The sequence below is a fragment of the Gallus gallus genome, chromosome 12 (genome assembly GCF_016699485.2).
Source record: "Gallus gallus isolate bGalGal1 chromosome 12, bGalGal1.mat.broiler.GRCg7b, whole genome shotgun sequence".
Taxonomy (NCBI): domain Eukaryota; kingdom Metazoa; phylum Chordata; class Aves; order Galliformes; family Phasianidae; genus Gallus; species Gallus gallus.
The window spans coordinates 14,691,942-14,711,422 of record NC_052543.1 but is presented as its reverse complement, the minus strand read 5'-3'; the positions used below and the strand labels follow the sequence as shown (position 1 = coordinate 14,711,422).

Below are 19,481 nucleotides of genomic sequence, written 5' to 3'. Positions count from 1 at the left end.
TCCTGATCCGATAGGATCATCTGTGCTGCTGAATGTCACTAGAGAAGTTGTTGGATGGGATACCAGAGGGTCCTGGTGACCCCAGGGTGGGGTGAGGGAAGCTCTTGCAGAGGCTTGGGTTTTCTATTTGGTGTTGATCTACCATTGGATCATGGAACCCATCTGGATGTGATGCCTGGAGCGTGACCAAAGGTGCTTGGATGCTCTACACTTAGCTCAGGAGCAGCCTCTGGGTGGGCGTGGATGCCCCGACATTAACTTTGCTGCATCCATTGGATGAGTCATGTGCCACCGACTGGAGCGGAGTGCTCTCATATCTGCGCAGGGCTTGCCCCCTCCAATGGTAGAACCCGGGGCTTTCAAACATGGGGTGAATTTGGGCAGCTGCTTGGGTTTAAGGTGAGCTGCTCACGTTGTTGTCCTGCACTGCCTCCTTGAAGGTTACGTCCGCGGATGATGCTATAACATGAGGAAGGTTACGCGGAGGCTGGGGGAGCTCTCGGGCCGGGTCCCCCCTGCGCGCTGCCGGCCGGAGAGAGGCGGGAGCGGCCCCTTTAAGAGGAGCAGAGCGGGGGGGCGAGGGCCGCCCGCGTTCACACCTGGAGTGGGAAAGGGAGGCGGGCCTTAGCGCCTTTGATTGACGGGCAGCCGGCATCAATGAGGCGCCGAGTGGGGGGGGCGATTCTGGCCAATAGCGGCGCGCGCGGGCCCGCCCGCCAGCCAATGGGCGGACGCGCGGGGGGCGGCGCGGCTACATGTTGCGGTGCAGCCAACGTGGGCCCGCGGCGAGCGGAGCGGCGGGGTCGGGACGGGGTGCGGGGTCCCGCGGGAGTGCCGAGCGGGCGGCGGGCCGGAGCCGGGCGGCGGCAGCCGAGAGAAAGCGCTCGTGGCGGCGGCGGAGGGACCGCGGATCCGCGCCGCGCCGACTGCGCGGCGGATGCCCTGAGCGCCCCGCGGGGCCGGCGGCCGAGGCGATGGCGCGGGCGGCGGAACTGCGCTGAGCACTCGGGGCGCTGCGAGCCGGGACCGCGTTCCGCTCCGCTTCGGACCTTCGCCGGTGCCGGATACAAAATGGCGGTGATGCCGTCGCGGAGCGGCGGAGGCTCCGCGCTGCCGCTGCTGCTGGCGGTGCTGCTGGGCTCGGCCGCCGCCTGCCCCGACGGCTGCGTCTGCGACGAGGAGCGGCTGCGTTGCGGCGGGCTGGGGCTGCCCGAGGTGCCCCGGGAGCTGTCCCCCGGGCTGCGGCACGTGTGAGTATCGCGGGGCCGCTGCCGCGAGCGGGCGGGCGGGCGTTTTAACGGTGTCTAACCGGTTGGGAGGTCTCCGCTTTCCCCGCGCGGGGCGTGAGGAGAGCGGCGGTGCCGCCCGGCGCGGGGGTCCCGCTGCGCTCCGCCGGAGCCTTATTTGGGCATCTCCGAGGGGCAGCGCCCGGCCCGGCCCCGCCGCGCTGCCCTAATACGGGGCCGGGCTGCCCCGCTGCGGCTCTGAGCGCCCGCTGCGGCACCGCGGGGCGGTTTGGGGGGAAACGAAGGGTTTGCCAAGCGAACCGCAAGCTCTGCCTGCGGCTCTTTGCTGCCCTGCTGGCCCTCGGTTCGTCTCTGCTTGTCGAGGTCATCGATGTATCCCTGTGCTTAGGGTTACGGTGGTGGATTTGCTGTGAGGTTTTCCCTCAAAGTGTTAGGAAGGATTCAGGCGCGTCCCCCGGGTGCTGCTGCGCCCTTCAGAGCTGAACCTGAGTGCTGACAGCTCTGTGTGTCCCGTGGTTGCGATACAGATGAACGACGAGCATCTCTGTGCCTGTAGTTGGGCAGAGATCTGTGCCCCTCTCTGGTCGTTAACCTCTGGAAATGAGCATCCAGAAAGGGAGAGGGGGAAAACTGCCACAGCTCTGCTGCTTGAACCGATGTACAGATTATTGGGAAGCATCTATTACAGCAGTGAGTTGCATAGGCTCAGCTCTGCCGGGAGAGAAAAGTCACTCAAATACCGCTGCAGACCATCCAGCTTCCTATTAAGAATGATGAGGGGCCGCCGGGTTCTCTCTGCCTTCCCCTCTTTTGGCTGCAGAAGTACTGTGTTTGACCCGGAGTTCTCAGGTGTCACTAAGAGGAGGCTGTGGCTGCCTGCTCACCTGTTGCTGTGCGCTTCTGCTCAGCGCTGGGCACTGTCTGTGAGGTTCTTCATCTCAGCATAACGCCGGAATCCCCACGTGCCTTGTAAAAATAGGACAGTGCGTCTTGTTTCACGCAGGGAAATGCATTAATAGCCTGGTTGGACCGAATTTATTGTGTTTTTTTGGGAGCGCGAATGCCCAGGGGTGTCTTTTTCATACGGAACAGCTTTTGGAGTGTCTTTTGAGTTCAGTGAGTTTTATTGGTAAAGTAATGGCTTGTATAAATCTGCTGCCTGGGAGCTGTTGGACTTGTGGCCACTTCAGCAAGGTCTGGTTTGTCATCCTGTAAATAGCAAACTAACACAAGAATTGGCCAAGGTGGAGTTTTTCTATCTGACTGTGCATAATTCAGGGCTTTTTTTTATTTTTTATTTTTTTTTGCCCTTGTCCATAGCTAATATAACAAAAAAATAGGTGTCCCATTTGAATGGGCAAAAAGAATGAGGCATCACTCATAGGAACCCATATGGAGATCCCACATTCAGTGGCTTGCACTGGTGTGTCCTCACTTCACTGAGTGCTTTCAAAAATCCCTCCCTAGCAGTTTATCTTTTCTTTTTCCCCCTCTAATTAGTGCCCTGGTGCCCAAGCAGTGCTGGGTTGGTTTTCAGTGTGTTGAGATAAAGCTTTTGTTTGGACTGCAGGAAACTCTGCACGCTGGGGAGGGTTGTGCACCGCCCTAATCGCTGAGTATTTTGTCAACAGGGCTATCAGTGCCCAGGAAAAGCAGTGGGAGCTTTTGAAACGATTGTTATTTCTTCCTTGGCAGCAGCTCTTGCAGTTGTGATTTTTCTCTTTGGCTTTCAGAGGGCAGAACTGATGCACAGAAGGGCAGTGCCAACACGGAATGGCACGGGTTGGGGTTCTTAGGAGGGACAGCACTGCGCAGCCAGCTGCAGCACCTTGTGATGGTGCAGGACCCACACAGCCCTGGTATGAACACCCAGCTGACTGGGTGCTGGATGGCTGTGTGCAGAGCATGCGCTGTTCTCCTGCTGTGCTGTGCCAGAGCTGGTGTTGTGCATTTGAGTGCAACCACTTTAAATTCAGCTTAAGAAGGGATGAGTTGATCCGAGCTTCATAGGCTAGAGTAGCCCAGAAGGGCTGAACGTTATGGCTGCAAAACAGAATAAAAGAATGAAATGCACGCATCTCATATCTCCAGCAACAGTTGAATGAGGAGGGAGTTCCCTGCCCTTGGCTGGTTGTGGACATGGGGTGCTGAGTGTGGCAGGGTCCCTGCAAGTGCTGCTCTGAGCTATCCCAGGAAGATGAACTTGGATATGGTTACATTGCCCTAAGGCTGTCTGCCTGGCACTGCTGCTCTCACCAGAGCACCTGGGTGCTGCTGGGAGTCCTGTGGGTGCCTGGCCATAGGCATTTGAGCTGGGAGCCTGGGACAGAGCCCTGCTGTGCTTAGGAATGTGAACAGGGAGAGATTTGGTTGAAGGCAACAAGACCGGGGATGCCTGTGCTCAAAATTCCAAGTTAACTTAAATTTTTTTATTAAACCAGGGCCAGATCTTGTGAGCACAGCAAAGTTAAGGCAGCTTCCTTGGCTGGAGGAGGTACTGGGGGATGAATGTGGAGGTGTTGCAGGGGGAAAGTTTCTGGCGGCTCCAAGCCTGCTGAAATAATGGGACACAGATGAAGCAGCCGTCGCTGGGGGCTGATTTTTGGGAGGGGGGCTGCTGGGTCTGGGTGATGGCAGAGCCTGTCCTCCAGCACCGCACGCTTGCAAATAAATCTGCCCTGCCTGTGAACATGTGTCTGGGATTCGCTGCCCACCCCCAGCATGCCATGACATTTATTGGCTCCCACTGGAGAACAGCAGCGAGCCTTCATCTGCTGTCTGATCTTCGTGTCTTAATCCTGAGCTGAGCCCCGGCTGGGAGGAGTGATCCCACCCGGACTGGGGTTAGATGTGCACGTGAGATCCGTAGTGCAGATCTGAAGCCCTTCTGACTGCTGCGCTGAAGTCTGCAGGACCCCCGCAGCCACCTCCGTGTTCCTCTCTGCTTTTGAGAAGCTTCTGGCATTTAATCACTTTGAGGCTTTTCTCTCTGCACAGTGACTGCAATTTGAAACGCAAGGGTCCCCTACAAAAAGAGAGTGCTCAATGGGCTGTGTTAATATTCAGTGCCTTTTACAATGGGTGCAGCATGAAAAGGGGAGAATGGATGGGCTGGGGGAAAGGGGAGGGAAAGTTCCCAGAGCAGGGGGACAAGAAGCCCAGTAGGCATCAGAGAAGTGAACACACAGCAGTTTTTCTCTAGGAAAACTAACCTTTATGATTTTGTAGGAGCTCAGTATTTTAACTTTGCCTTGCAAACTGCCCTGCGGATGTTTGGGGCTAGAGGGTGACCGAGCCTTGCAGAAGCCCAGCCTGAAACGTAGACTGAAGGAGCTTTGGGGCTGCTTGCCTTCTCCCATCACTTGGGTCTCCCCTTGTGCAGCCTAGCCCCATGCCTGCTGGCACAGCCGTCCCATTCAGTGCACAGTGGGTGCTTGGAATCTGCAGTGCTGCCTTTGGCTCTTGACTACTTCCATCCCTCTCAGAGAGGTTGGAGCTTTGCCTTCTGCACGGTGCAAAGCTTCCCAGTGGCTCTCACCTCTCAGTGCCCATTTAAGACCCTCTGCATTGTCCTGCATGTCAACCGCACCCAGAAATCCCAGTCAGGCTGCGGGGCTTTGCACTGATCCTGCTATCAGACACCTCAGATTGGGTTAGCTCAGCTCGTCAGTTTTTAACATCATCATTCTGTGCTGCTAACCTAATCGCGCAGTGTGACTCCTTGTTTTGCAACGTGGAGCTGATGGGATCACGCTGATGAATAGAACAGAGATAATTTTTTTTTCTCCTGCAGTGCACTCAGGCCGAGTCAAGGACCAGGATGCTGTTCTGCTAACGCAGAACGTGAAATGCATTTTATTGTTGGAGCTGAGTCATCCATTAATAGTTAACCAAATCCTGTGCTGCAGCTTGAGTCCTTCACCCCCAGCCAGTGCCAGCTTCAGCCCAGGACCACAACATGTGCAGTACATTACGCTCCCTCATTATCTTTTCAGCACGTTGTCTATCCAGCCACAGCTGTGTCATTTTGAGGAAGTCTAGAAGCAGGCCCTGCTATTTGGGGGCACCCCTCAGGGTGTGAAGGGGCATCGTGGCTAAGCTCAGGAGTCTGCTTGGGTTATTGGTTGCATTTTCAGTTTGAGTAGGGGCTGAAGTGCAGGCAGCCACCTGGCTGCGGCAGGCTGGGAAAGCTGCAGAGGTGAAGTCCTAAATGCATTGCTCTTAAACCCATCCGCTGTGCAGGCTGTGTGCTGAGTGCCTTTCCCTTTCAGCAAAGGTGCCTATTTTTAGATTAATCCTTCCAGATTAGAAAATGCATACCTTGAGTTCAGTGGAAATTTGGCTGTGAAACCCTGAAATAAGATACTGCTCTCCAGACCACCTCCTCCAGTTGGCAGGCCCTTGCTCACTGCAGGAAAGCAGGACAAGCCCTCAGGTGCATGACAGGAATGAAAGAAGCAAAACATGAGATTTGGACCGTGTTGCTTCTTCCAGCACAGAGATGCAGATCAGGCATCACAATATTTTTCCCAGTTGCCCAAAGCCTTTGCTCACTGATAGATGCCCACCTAGATGGAATGCTCTTGTCTCTATGCTGCAGTGCTTGCTGCCCTAGCACTGGCCATCAATGCTAGCATCTAAGCAGGCTTTTGCCTGCTTGCAGAGCTTGCTGTGCTGATAGGTGGCTTCCCCGTGGTGCTTGGGCAGCACTGGTGCAGCAGCAGCCCCTGTGGGTAGGGGAGCTGCTGGTCTGCAAATTGTATTGCGGGTAATAAAACGGCTATCAGAGGAAACTGCCTGGTTGGAGGCCCTGTGAAAAATCACCCCCTAAATGTGTTCCAGTTGTCCAAACATTGCTGCCTATCCATTCTCCTCTTTGTGTTTGTGAGCCAGAGGAAGATGGGGAAAGCTTGCTCTGCCTCCTCCGGTGCTATGAGCAGTCCTGAAAAGCTCTGCTTAGTTTTCCAGGGCTTATTTTAGGTGATGCTTATTTGGGCAACTGCTCGAGAGCTGCAGAAAAGCACTAGCCACTTTCCTTTGGCATGGATCTTTATATTAAAATAAACGAATACAATTAAATCTGGGGCTTCTGCTCACCCCCCTGTTGCCCTGGTCTGACCTTGCCAGGAAGCCTTTGTCTCCTCTGGAACCAGGGGTAGAGTCAGAGCAACACTTGTGCTTCATCTGTTTTGGCAGAATGGGGAGATTGGTCCCATTGTTGGAGATTTAAGCAAACCATATGATGTTTCACTTTGAAATGTCACAGTGCTTTCCACTCTTCCTTTGCTAAACATATTTTTATGCTATTCCTCTCTGTGTTGCTTTATAAACAACTGTATTCCTCCCAACAAGTCTTAAGGAAGAATTCTTGGCTTTCAAACACCTTTTGGGTTTCTTATGAAGTATGGCACATAAGTGTTGCATTAAACATATACATCTTATTCACACCTTTAGGTTTCTCTTATGTGGCAGTGTTTGAGAGTTGTTTTTGTTTCACAGGGCTGTAAACTTTGTCCTGCTTCCCACTCTCCAACCTTTGTTATTGAGCAGATCACTGCCCAGAAGTTGTTGAGATGGTGAACTTACAGGGTTTGGATGACTCTGCATTCACAGAAGCAGACAAATGACCTTTGCTTTCCTTGTTAGCAGGTTAGGAAATGGCTTATTGATGATCATAAAGTTGTGGCCAGGCAGATTCAGCTCCCCTGTATGAACAGGAGCAAGAAGCTCCTGGTGTGGGAGGAGATTGGCAGAGCTGAGACTTCACCCTGCTTCCATAGTGCTCTTGTCTTGTGTGACATCATTGGTTGGTGGCCTCTTGAACAAGAAGCTGCTGGCTGCATCTCCGGTCAGCCCCTGGACTTCTGGTAAATGTATTTATCTGTGGGGCTCAGCCCAGCTCCCCAATGAAGCTGCTTGGCTTTTTGATGTCTTGTTGAATTGAACCCTTTCCAGGAGTTCTGATTTCATTTTTACTGAACTTATCAGTGGAGATGTGTGCTGGTCATTGGGTTGATCTGCTTGGACAGAAGGCAGTATGGTTATGGCAGAAGGTGTTGAGTTTGTGCTGTCTACTTCGAATAACAGCTGGCTCTAGCTCTACCTTGTATAGTGGTCTCTTCAAGGCAGTTACCAGCAGTGGTACCTCCTGAATTCTAGCCTCTCTGGGGCCCAGTATGGTTGCTCCTCCATGCAGCACTACCCAGGCAATTGGGAGCCACAGTAGGAAGTGTTTCAGCAAAAGCAGCAAGACTTTGTGATGGTCACGGCCACAGCTGGGAACAGTTTTGTCAACTCTCTGCTCCCTGCTTGGAGGAGAGCTTCCAGGAAGAGGACTTTGTGCCTCCAAGCCTGCGAGTGTTGAGCAATCACCCTGGGTGCCTGTGTCCTCCCAGCGTGGCAGTACTGCTGTATGCACAGATGTGCTGGGCATGCAGTCCTGCTCCCTGGGCTTTACCGGTATTCCTAGGGAATGGGTAGAACTGTGCAGTAGCATGGCATCCCTGGGTGATGCGGGATAGCAGCCTGAGCTGTTTACTGCAGTGTTGCTTGTTCCCAGTCTCCTTCCAGCACTTGCGTCTCAAGTGCTAGCCCTTTGTGGTCTACTCTACAAGAGCCTTATGAGCTGTCCTTTTAGCTGGCAGGGGTGCCTGTGACCAATACGATCCTGTGTTCATTTGTGTGTCCCTGTGGCTTGCTCCAGCTCCCAGAATACTTGTTTACCTTGGACTATGGCAGCTTTTTTTCCCTAGCACCCCACTGCAAGCCCCAGATGGCATTCCCCTCCTGCAGCACCAGTGCTCCCAGTTTGCTGCTGCACTCCCGGCCTGGCTCCCTTGCTGCTTGCTTCATCTCTGGCTGCAAGTGCTCTGCCAGCTCTCAGGTGAGGTTCTGCAGCTCCCCATGCACAAGTTGTAATGCCAGCATACGTGCTTATTCTGAAGCAGACTCTGTGCGTTGAAGCTGTGCAAGCTTGACATTCAACTTTTTCAAAAGTCAAAATAACAAAAATCCACCTTTCTGGAGGAGGAGATGGCAGCTACGCTTCTGGAGCTGCGCGTGCTAATTAAACCACAGGGCTTTCTGTTTGCAAGAGACATGGCTAAAATAAGAGAACAATTCATTGCAGGCTACAGGCCTGCACACTTGGATACAAAATGTGGAAGTTTCCTTGTCCAACAGTTTCCGATTACTTCCTCTCTGGTTTCCTGAGCATCCTGACCACCAGTTACAGAACTGCCTGCCTTACAGTGGTAGGATGTGTCCCTTCTTGCATCTCTGCTTTGCAGCCAGCTGGAGAAACTTCTCACCTTCAGGAAACCGTTCTCCTGATGGTGCTGGGTAGTAGGCAATAAAAAGAGCACTTGCAGGACCAGAGACCCCTGTTATCCTCACGACTCTTTCTAAGTCAAGTCCTTGGTTATCAGTTGTGACCCAGGATTGTCATCCTAGGAGCTACATTAGCAGAAGACAAAGTGCACGCCTGCCCTGTGCGTTTGGAGCTGATGAGGTGTTGGGAAGTGGGTGGATCTTGTCTGGGGAGAAGCAGCTCTGCCAAGAGCTCACAGCGCGATCGTCTCAGCTTCGTAAAGGCTGAGACAACTTGATCTGAAAGTCTGTTTTGTTTGTTTGCTTCAACTCAATCCTGCTTTGAGGGGAGCACATGGAGGCCACCAGCCTTGCTAGGAGCACAGGCTGTCCTGGCACGGCTGTGCTCCCTTGTTGGAAGATTATGTTCTGGGCGCTATTAGAAATGCAGCTGCCTTTGAGCAGAAAACCCACACTTCCTTCAAAGTTTTGACTCTTGCATTTTTTCAGCTTGGGCAGACTTTAAAGTTTTCTGCAGTGTTCAATGGAACCGTTTGGTTTCCCTTTGCCCACATGTCAGCATTCCTGAGCAAAACAGCCTCAAGATTTGTGGAGCAGATTCTTGAAATGCTGGGAATGTTTTGGGCCCGAAGATGTTTCCAGAAACTGCCCAGCCTAACAAAAAGAGTTGGTAGGACTTGGATGCAGCTTGGGGAAAATGAATGAGGTGTTTTTATGCCTTTTTTTTTTCTTAAATGAACATTATTCCAGTCAAAACCTCCATGCTGGGAGCTGTTCCGCTCTGCCACCTTGTTGCTCTTAAACCGCAGCATGCTTATTTGAACAGAACAGATAAGATATGCATTTTAAAAGTGAGGCTCATTGCCCTGCACTGATTTCTCACGTGCTTCTTGCCGATGTCATGTAAGGTGAGATCTGAAAAGGGGTTTGGATCCCTAAAGGACATAAATGGTAGAGAAGTACCCGTGTACCTGCATGCCCTGCAAGCCCCATTTAGACTCCATGAGGATGCTGACCTAAGCACATCAAGAAGAGGTTTGATCACAAGCACCACCTAGCCCAAACCATGCAGCACCAACGTGTTGCTGTCCTGTGTGGGGTTTTTTTGTTAGCTAGTGTGCTCAAGGATTATGGTATTAAGGTTTTCTCTTCAGCATGGTGGTTTGACTGAAACCAAAATTGCTGGTTGATTCCCCTTTTGTCCTCTCTCTTTTTCCTGTTGGAGTTGAGAACCACTTCAAAGGCTCAGATGTGTTGGTGCCAGACGCCACGCAGTTATTGTTAGAAGAATCTGAGATACAACTGGGAACAAACCTTTGTTCAGCCAAGTGTGTCAGGCTGTAGGCTTCTGCTCAAGGAGGAGGTGGGTGCTGAGACTCTTGGTTCGGTGTCTCCACACTTGTGGCAGATGAGTGGTCTGGGAATTCTCTTGCATCTGGTAAATGTTGGCAAATTCTGGAAAGGGTGTATTTTGGAGTGTTTTTTTTTTTTTTTCTTCTACCTGGGGACACATTGATGCTTAAACTCTATCAGCATACTTGCAGAATTCCTTGTGGTAAGAAAAGGCATCAAATTGGTCTTGGCAGGCTAATTTCAGTAGAGATGCTCCAGGTCCAGGTTTCTCTGCTTGGTGAATACAAAGTTGTCCTGCACTCAGGTGCTTTGCTTGCATGCTCAAGCTGTTTTTCAGATTACTCTTGTAGACTAACCTGGAGAAACAGGTTCCTAGAACTCCAAAATACCACAGGGCCTTCGGCTGAGTGATGCTTGCTGGTTTTCTTACTTCTTTTTCTTTGCCTCCCCTACCACGAGCACCAGCCTCATTGCATATGGCTGCCCATCTGTTGTTTATTATCTCTGTTACGCTGTGGTTAGTGCTCACACATGATATTTCTTTGGTTTCCGTACAGACTGAGCGAGTCGTCCACCACTGGATCCAAAAAATGTAAACTATTTATAAATGAAAAATACTCTCAAGTTTTAAAGAGCCATGTTGTCTTCTCTCTCCAGCATGTGCACGTTTGGCTGGTCTCCTGTAATCCCACTGATGTGAATCCAGATCTGTAACAATTTATGGATCTGGGGTACGTGGGTAGAAACTTTGTCATGACCTTGTGTTGGTGGGGAGAGAGCATGAGGTGACAGTGATAAACAGGGCTGGAAATCTGACTGCACTGCACTCTGTGCAGATATGAGTCCAGCCTCAGATAAAGCTTCCCTCAGAATTCAAGGATTCTTGATTTTGATTTTCCACTTGGGCTCACCTCCATCATAAGCAAATCTTGAAAAGTTGGGACAGAAACTTCTTAATGTGGTATGAAAGGGCTTGAAACAACTAGAGTGCTTTTTTAATACTCTTAACAATTAAACTCTGTTTTTGTGCTCTGTCTTTCAAGCGTGTACTTAGAGTTTTATATTGAACTAATAACCTGTGTTTAGTCTCCCAGGGAAGACAAATAAGACAGGGTTTAGTAACGTATTAAGGGAGGCTGGGGTCAGTTCTTCATGCCTGCTCCCATCTGGGCTGCCAGGTCGGTTTGGAAAGCAAGGCAGCTGCTGATGCTGAGTGGGCCCAGTAAAAAAAGAAAATGGCTTGGTTTTAAGAGAGGACATTTGGAGCATGTTCCCTTGGTTGGGACCAGCGTGGCATGTTGATGGACATGACTCCTCCACATGTGAAAGCTGGCAGGAGCTCGGCACGGCCTGCTGTGGGCCTGTACACACTGGGCTGCGAACCGCCTGGGCTGTGTGTGGCTGCCCTTCTTTGCCCCGTGGTGATGGGGTGTTCTGTGTAGCCACGATGTCAGCAGATGAAGCTGGGCTGCTCTGTTCTAAGCCAGGAGATAAGAGCTCAAAAAAATAGGTGGGATTTACTTTTTTTTGACTTTACATGGCAACCCAAGCTAGCTGACCAAAAACTATGGCAGCTTTCTCATTGTTGGTGCACGTAGGCGGCCTTTGCTGTGTCACCTGTGCCTTGTGGTGCTGCAGGTTGTATGAAAACCATGGGATTGACACGGATATTTTGGTCCATCTGGTCCAACCCCTGCTCCAGCATGACCTCCTAGAGCAGGATCACATCCAAGTGTCTCCTGGAGATCACTAAGGAAACCTCACAACCTCTGGGCAACATGTTGCTCTGTTCCCAGCATATCATAGAAGTGCTTCCTGGTGTCCAGATGGAACCTTCTCTGTACCATTTTGCACCCATTGCCTCTTGTATTTTGTGCCCACTGCCTCGTGTCCTGGCACTGGGTGGCACTGGAAAGAGCCTGGCTCTATTCTCTTAGCACCCTCCTTCCATGTATTTATGGCCATTGATGAGATCCTGTGAGTCTCCTTGTCTGCAGGCTGAGCAGCCCCATCTCTCTCAGCCTCTCTTCACAGGAAAGGTAAAAATATTGTAGTGTAACCGGTGCATAAAGCAGTAAAGCATGTCGAGAGTAAATTGTGTTGTTTCCAAGTTTTCTCTGGATGCTATTTGTGTTGATAGTGATAATCCTTTATTCTTCAAAACCCATCGGTAGGGATTTGGGTTTGGGTTTTTCCTAATGTTGTATCCTAACATCTAAACACGTTTGCACTCCTGCAGGTAACTTTTGTTGCTTGTCCCCCACAAACCAGTGCCTGCCAGAGGCCTGCTCACAGCCTAGCTGGGCCTGTGGAACAAAGCCTTTAAGGTACTGATTGTCTATTAATGAACAGCCAAGCAGGCAGGCTGGTGCCAAAAAGCAGCAAGTGAGAAAGCCAACAATATCAGCACGAACTTTGCACTCTGGAAAGTGTGAAGTGATGCTGGTGAAAGGAGTTTATTGCACAAGTGGAGCACAGCGGTCCTCTTTGATGCCCAAATTTCTACGCTAGTAAACCAAGAAAGAATAATTGGCCAGCGGCACCTGGTTTGCTCCACGTAACCCATTCTGCACCCATGGACATGCTGCCCTCTGTTAAGTGATGTTTGTGGCATGGTTTTTGAGGTGCTCACTCCTGGCAGCTGGCACTCTGGGCAGTGGTACCTTTTGGAGCACGTGCAGTTGTTCCCACATCTGGTTTGTATCGCCCGCAGCGGCTTTTATTACAGGCTGTAATTATCCGTGAGGACCCTGCTACTCACCCAGGTCTGTCCAGAAGCATTGGGCAAAGTTAGATTCCAGTTTGGAAAAAATATCCAAAATGAACCAGTGTGTGAATCAGTTAATGAAACAGCTGCTGATTGCGATGTGCTTTTCCTGGTATTTGGCTGAAATGGGGTTTCTTGACTGCTGCCCATTCGTTAGCTGAACTTTTAAATTCTGAGCCTGGCTTTTATGTATCCCTCTGCTTTTGGAAGGGGTTTCCAAAGCCCCTTCCCAAAAAGAGGCTTCACTGCAGAGCCCAGGATGTGCAAGCTGTGTTCAGGTCGCAGCTGTGCAATGGGCTGCCAGGCTGTCTGGGGCTCAGGGCTGGTACTGTCCATGGGCTTGATTGTGGCTCTGCTCTGCAGCTCCCCCAGGAATGCACAGCATTTGGCACAGGGGTTTGCATCTGCTCTGCAGCAAAGGATTTTTCATTCCATAACATTTGAAGTATTTAAGATGATTTTGCAAATATATGTGTTTGTATGTATATACATATATATATATTTTTTAAATTGGATCTGGGCCAGTTTTTGCTTGTGCACGATGTATAAAGTGGGCTTGAAAAAATGTTGTTGTTTCTCCCTCTCCTCCCATTTAAACATTTCAGGAATGTCAAGTCTTGTCAGCCTTGGCTGTGCAGAAAAATCTCTCGAGGAGCTCGGGATGTGTTTTTCATGTGATCTCAAAACCCCGAGGGAAGGTGCAGAGGGAGGGAGAGAGCAGGTAGTTAACAAAAGCTTCCTTTATCCCAAACCGTAATGAGGCATTGCCATTAAATAGCAGCAACCACAAAAAAAGCTCCAACAACCTGACTCTTGGGTCTCCAGCATTCGGCCCCTTGGCTCACTCCACACTCTTACTTCCCAGCTTTCCCATGCAGTCTTCTGCAAGCCAGGTAAAACCCAAATTTGTAATGTAGACCTGTTGCAAATACGAGCGGATTGAGGCACAGGCTTTTATTCACCAGTTTGCTGCTGCAGCTGCATGTAATAGCAAGCAATCGGTGTGGAAGGAGAGCTGCTTTCCTGAGATTTCTGTCTCTAGGGCTGACTGCCTTTTTAATTGACTTCTGCAAAGTTTTCCTTTTATCTCCACATCGTGTTTTGGTATCGCCTTCCTTTCCCCTGTGGCTGTCCTTGGTGTATTTTGGGAGTGCACGGGGCTGCCTGTTTGCTGTATGGATCAACCCATGCAATCACGAGCTGCTGTGCAGACTCTTCCCTGCCTCTTCTGGGGGAGGTTTGGGGCTTTTGGGGGCTGGTGGGGAGCCCCGCTGCTGGCTATGCCTTGGCCCCATGTAGGGCTGGACTTCAGAGCCCAGCCCTGGAAAGGGAGGGAGGGGGGAGAACAGACATCCGAAGAAGGAAAAGGAGGAAATGTTTGTTTAATTCCTTACGTAGTGTAAGGTTCAGAGTGAGCAGATTGTGCAATAGCACGGAGTGGGGAATTGCTTTGCCCGCAGTTTGCAGATAACATGTGCAGAGCAGGCAGCAGCGGCCGGGGGGAGGGAAATGGGGCTTATTTGTTTGTCTAGTTTGTTTTTAATTTAAATAACCTCTATAATCTCCCTCCCTCCTGATAGTAAGCGATTCCATCTTTCCAAGGGCCTCCCTGTGTTATTTGGCGTGAAATGCAGCCTGTGCTCACTGTTTACAATGGGGATTCAGTGAGCATGGATGGGGGGGGGGGGGGGGGGGGGGGCTGTGGGGTTGTTGTGGGGTTTGGGCATGGCTTGAGTGCTGGCATGGCCTTATTCCCCAAAATTTGGTGCTCCCAACTGTAGGGAAGGGACAGCACTGTGCCCAGCTTAGCTTTGCACAGCAGGAAAAAGGGGTCAGATAAGGGGAGGGCAGTACCTTACCCGTGCCCCAAAGGACAGGCGGCATGAGGTGGTGGGCAGCCAGGATTTGACAGCATTTTGATGTCCCGGCTGCTTCAGGCTTTGTGTTTTCTTTATTAAAGAGGAATAATAATAATAATTAAAAAAAAAAAAAAAAAAGGCGACAAAGGAGCCATTTGCAGACTTCTCATAAACATCGCAGGGATTTCACAGCAGAGCGTGGAGACCGTTGAAGCCAGTCGGGCATACCAGAAACTTTATGAAATAGTTGGATTTGATCAACACTTAATCACTCTCAGGCTGCCTGCCTCGCTTTTGCTCTCCCTCTCCCCTTCCCCACACTGCTCTGAGCGTTGTGCTGCACTCCAGGGCTTCTCTGTACACCCAGTGTAAAATTCAGCAGGCATTCAGTGCACTGCAGCAACCAAGCAACAGGGCTGCACCGTGCTGCTGAGTCCCATCAGGTACAGGGCGACAAATGAAATCCTTTTTGCCTTCCTCCGGAGTTGTGCAGAGTATCTCAGTGTTTCCTGGAGGCTTTTCTCCTTGGGTTTGGAGGGGCTCTGCCTCTACAGGCTCTCACACAGTGTAGCCAAGTCCTTCCCAGCCTGCCATTGCTCTGCTCTTGCGTTACCTTGTGGGCACACGTCCAATTCTGAGCAAGAGAGAAATAGACATTTTTGATTCCTTTGCTTTGTGTTGAAAGACAGCTTTTTCCTTAGCAGGAGGCTTCAGATCAAGGTAAGAATTTCCAAGTGGTTTACCAAAGCTATTAGTAAATAGGAACGGAACATTTTCAGCACCAACTGTTTTGTTTTTTTTTTTTTTTTTAAAGTTTGCTTATAAGGGGTTTATTGATCTTGCAAATTTATGGATAACAGAAGCCTGGAGGTGTATGACAGTTAATGTGTAACCATTAAATAGACTTATTTGGACACTTTTTATGTGCTCCCATAGCAATTAAAGCTTATAAACCTGCGGAGGGTGTTTTTATGTAGAGCAAAATGAGAACCTTTATCCCAGAGAAGGTGTTCATGGAAAAGGTGCAGTTTAGGTAATGGTGTTCACGTGACTCCACGTAAATGTGGGGCTGCAAAAACCACCCCCGGCCGTGAGCCGTTCCCGAGGCCAGCTGCGATATTGCCGTGAGTTGGCTTCTCTCCCAGCAGCCAATTTGGTGCGTTAAAATCCTTGCTGTTCTGCGTGGAGTATTTTATGGTGAGCCTCCTGCACTGAGGGTTTTGTCCCCGCTCTAGGTTTTTTTGGCTTTTGCCCCAGTTCTGTTTCATCTTGGAGCAACTTTGGTGGTTGCGTCAAGCTTGCTGAAGAAAATGTTTTCCTGCTGGCTAACCTGGTCAGGCAGTGAGTGCGTCCCATAGCTCCTGGGGTGCTCCGTCCTGGTAAAACACTTCTTGCAGCAGTTACGTGGGAACTCAAGTTTTGTGGGAATGGGGAGAACTTTGATTTCTTTTCCTCGCCTTTTTCTCTCCCAGACAGCACGTTTTATGCGGAGCGATGGCTGAGTGAGGTGCTGGGGATTCAGTGGGCGAGATGCACGCCTTATGCTGCAGCACTTTGTGACTAAAAGAGAGGAATGCTGAGAAGCAGACTCACTCCAGCTCTGTGCAGCAATGGGTTCTCCATGCTGGTGCAGGGGGAAAGGCTGGAGGGCAGCCTCGCTCAGTTTATGTAATTGTGACTGCACGGCTCCGGGCAAATATTGACACCAGATTTCTTGGCAATGTGCTGCTCCGGCATTGCTGGGGGATCACTGCCACTGGTGCAGCCTCTGCTGGGGTGGTGGAGGTGATGGCTGTCACCCCAAGGTGCTGTGGTGCCACTCTGAGGAACAGTTGGGCTGCTGCTGTATGGCGTGCTGCAGGGATGGGGCTCCTTGCTGTGTCTGCTCTGTAGGCCAGGCATGATTCTGCATGCATGGGGGTGCATAAGTCTCCTCTGCTTTTTGCACCTCAGGATGGGTATTACCTCTCCATATCTTTCATTAATAAATAAAAACCAACCACCAGCTGCAGGAGAGGAAGATCATAAAATTCTGTTTTCCATCAGCTATTGGCTGCCAGGGCTTTGGTCCATGGCAGGGGTGCTTTGCTGAGCGTGATAACCTGCTTTGTGTGCTGCCGTCCTCCTGCAGAATGCACCAGAGGATTGTTAACATCAGCCAGATACCTCTGTGCTATGGCTCTGTGGTGTAGTCTGGACAAAAGGTTAAATCAGGCAGTTGTTGCTGCAGTGTTATTTCCTATATGACACTCTGGAGAAAGCTCAGTATCACTCAGTTAACTTTTGCAGAGCCATTTCCTGTACGTTTTGTTACAGAGAAGCTAAGTTATGTGTTTCCAGTTGCAGCAAAGTTATTTTCCCCTATAAAATGTGCTATGGTTTGTTTTTACACAATTTTCATTGGTTTGCTGAAGTCTTTGGAGGGGGGAGCCTGTGTGTTTGGAAGATTCTGCAAGCTTTTTATTTCATACCTGGCTAGCTGTGACAAATTGAGGAAAATGTGTTTGTTGATGTGGCGTTGGTGTAGCAGAGCCAGGCTTGGAATTCTGATTGTATATTGGGGTGTATGGCTGTGCCCTGCTGGTCGAGACCCAAGTCCTGCTGCTGGCATCGCCTGACTTTAGGAAGGGCCCAGAAGACTGCACCTGGAGGAGAAGCATCTCTGTGGGGTTGCTCACATGGGACAGTTTGCTGCCCTGTTCCCTGAAAGGATCCAGCCCCATGTGCTGGGAGGAGCTGATGATGATGCAGAATTGTACTTTCTGTACTACTGTTAAGCTTGTGGCTTTGCAGCTGCAGTAGTGAGTTGTGTAGGTGTTTCTCTGTTAAGTTTTTTTTAGCTCTTACCCTCTGGTGTCGGTTGTGTCGTATTCATCACTTGTCAAAGCTGGGTGCCTTGGGTTCTCTGCCATGGTTCAGCTCAGGATTTCTTCATCTCTTGTGTGTGTGAAGCTCTGCCCTTTTCCATCCCTCTCTATGCTCAGAGCAAGATTTACCACCAGCTCTAAGAACTCTTTTGGTCATCCTTAGGGAGGCAGTACCAACTCTCTTTCCTTATTCTCTGCAGAGATTAATTTACCTGCTCTTGAAAGGGCACGCTTGGAGTTCTTGAAGCTGTGGGCACAGCTGTGGCCCTCCCTGCACAGCAACAAACCTTGTGAGCACCTTCTGCGTTCACGTTGTTCTTTAAATAACCACTTCATTGGATTGCATGGTTCTGGTGCAGAGCCACTGTGCCCAGAGCCCTGTGAGCATCCTGGCAGGATGCCCGGCTTGCAAGGACCACTCAGAAGAGCAAAAAAAAAGGATGTTTCTGTTCCTGGTCTAATTGTAGTGTTAGCTTTGCTGTTTTCAATGCGGCCACCCATGTGGAATTTCATATAGGACTTTTGATTTTCAGAGCCATCAGTGCAGTTTTGAGATAGCGGGTAGTTTGGGTTGTACCTGAATGGGACAGGTGCAACAGAAGAGGGAAGGGTTTGGCTTTCTTTTACATCTTCCTGCAGGTCTCACTGTTGGATGATGGAGTTCCCAGTGCTGGAAGCTGGGTCTGGAGCCTCCATTGGCACATAAGCACCTTCTGGTGGGCAGAGGGTTAGACAGAAGTACAGCAAAATGTATGGTCTTGAGTGCCAAGTGGAACAGTGTGATACCAGTAATAATGGTTACAAGAAGATGAAATGAGTTTATCCAGATTCCCTTGGAATCCAGCAGTTCTGCTAGAGATTGTGTTGTTAATTGCTTCCTGTAGCAAAATACTAGGGCAGTATTTCCCTTCTCATACCTCTAAACCTCTGCAACATGGAAAGAATAAAAATCTGTAGAAAAGAGAGCTCGTTCCTTGATTCAACCTCAGTAACATCTGCCCTCACTGTGAATTAGCTGTGATGCTTTTAGCTGCAAAATTGCACAAATCTGAGGCAGTTCACTGAATAATAAATAAGGGCATCCATCCAGCAAGGTAACATCATCGCCTTTTGAAGTGGATGAAGAAATAGCTTCTGATCTGAAGGCGCAGCCTGTGCTTGGATCTGTGGCTGATGAGGTGCAGCTGGGCTCAAGCCTCACGCTGGGATAGGAGCTCTGGGGTCCCACTCTGCCCCAGTGGTGGTGAAGTGACCAAAGGCTGTGCCAGAGCCCCCATTTCCAGTTGGGCTCTGTTAGTGCAGACAGGTCCTGGGATAGCAGGCTGCAGCAGGAGGAGCAGGTTTGTGGGGAGGGCTTTCTAAAATGTTGCTGGCTGTAATTTTTGTTCCCTCTCTCTGAGTCTTTGTACAGTCTGAGTTGTGCTAATGAAGAAATCTGGCTTTATAAGCGGAAGGGGTTGGAGAAGAGCACCAATAAAAACTGTAAAGCTCTCAAAGATCTTAAAAAACAGTGCTTCTGTGAAAGATATGTCATTATATGCTGGGGAGGAGTATAATAAAGACTTTTACTAGCACTCTTCACAGCTGTCATCATCTGTTCAGCTGTCCCAAACTTTGCTGATAAAGCCCTTGTCTGCATACCTGACTGTGGGTGTGTTGCTCCCTGCAGCAGGACATATACAGATGTGTGCATGTCTGTTTGCTTGAATATTTCACTACCTGAATATACAGGTACACAGTTACTTACAAGTTATTTGAGGGAGACTATATTTGTTTGAGCTGTTCTGCTTTATATAAGAAATGTGAGTTCTGGCATGTGACAATTAAAAGAAGCACCAGATTTAAGCACCTTTGGTTTCCTTATGATGCTCTTAAGGCTGAGACTTGGGTACCAGCTTCACCTGCTTCAAAATCCTGGTAGGTATCCTGCTGCTGTCCCAGCAATAAACACTGATAAATGAAATGCACAAAAAGAGGTGTGAAAGCTTGTTCTGGTAGATAGCTCATAGCATCGGGGCTGGCTTTCTATTGGCAGGGAGCGTGCTGCGGACCACCAGCT

The 19,481-nt window shown here is 50.1% G+C and overlaps 1 protein-coding gene across 3 annotated transcripts in view; it reads left to right on the top strand.

Moving 5' to 3' along the window:
- Positions 1 to 514: 514 nt before the first annotated feature.
- LRIG1 (leucine rich repeats and immunoglobulin like domains 1) overlaps positions 515 to 19,481 on the top strand; it is an 81,084-nt gene continuing 62,117 nt past the window's right edge. For 2 of the 3 annotated variants that reach the window (XM_425165.8, XM_015293263.4), the window contains exon 1: positions 515 to 1,250. In XM_425165.8, the coding sequence (XP_425165.6) occupies positions 658 to 1,250 (593 nt within the window). In that variant the 5' untranslated portion in view covers positions 515 to 657. Of the gene's footprint in view, positions 1,251 to 4,360; positions 5,213 to 19,481 lie in introns of those variants that run through there. The other variant, XM_040646582.2, reaches the window with a different exon arrangement.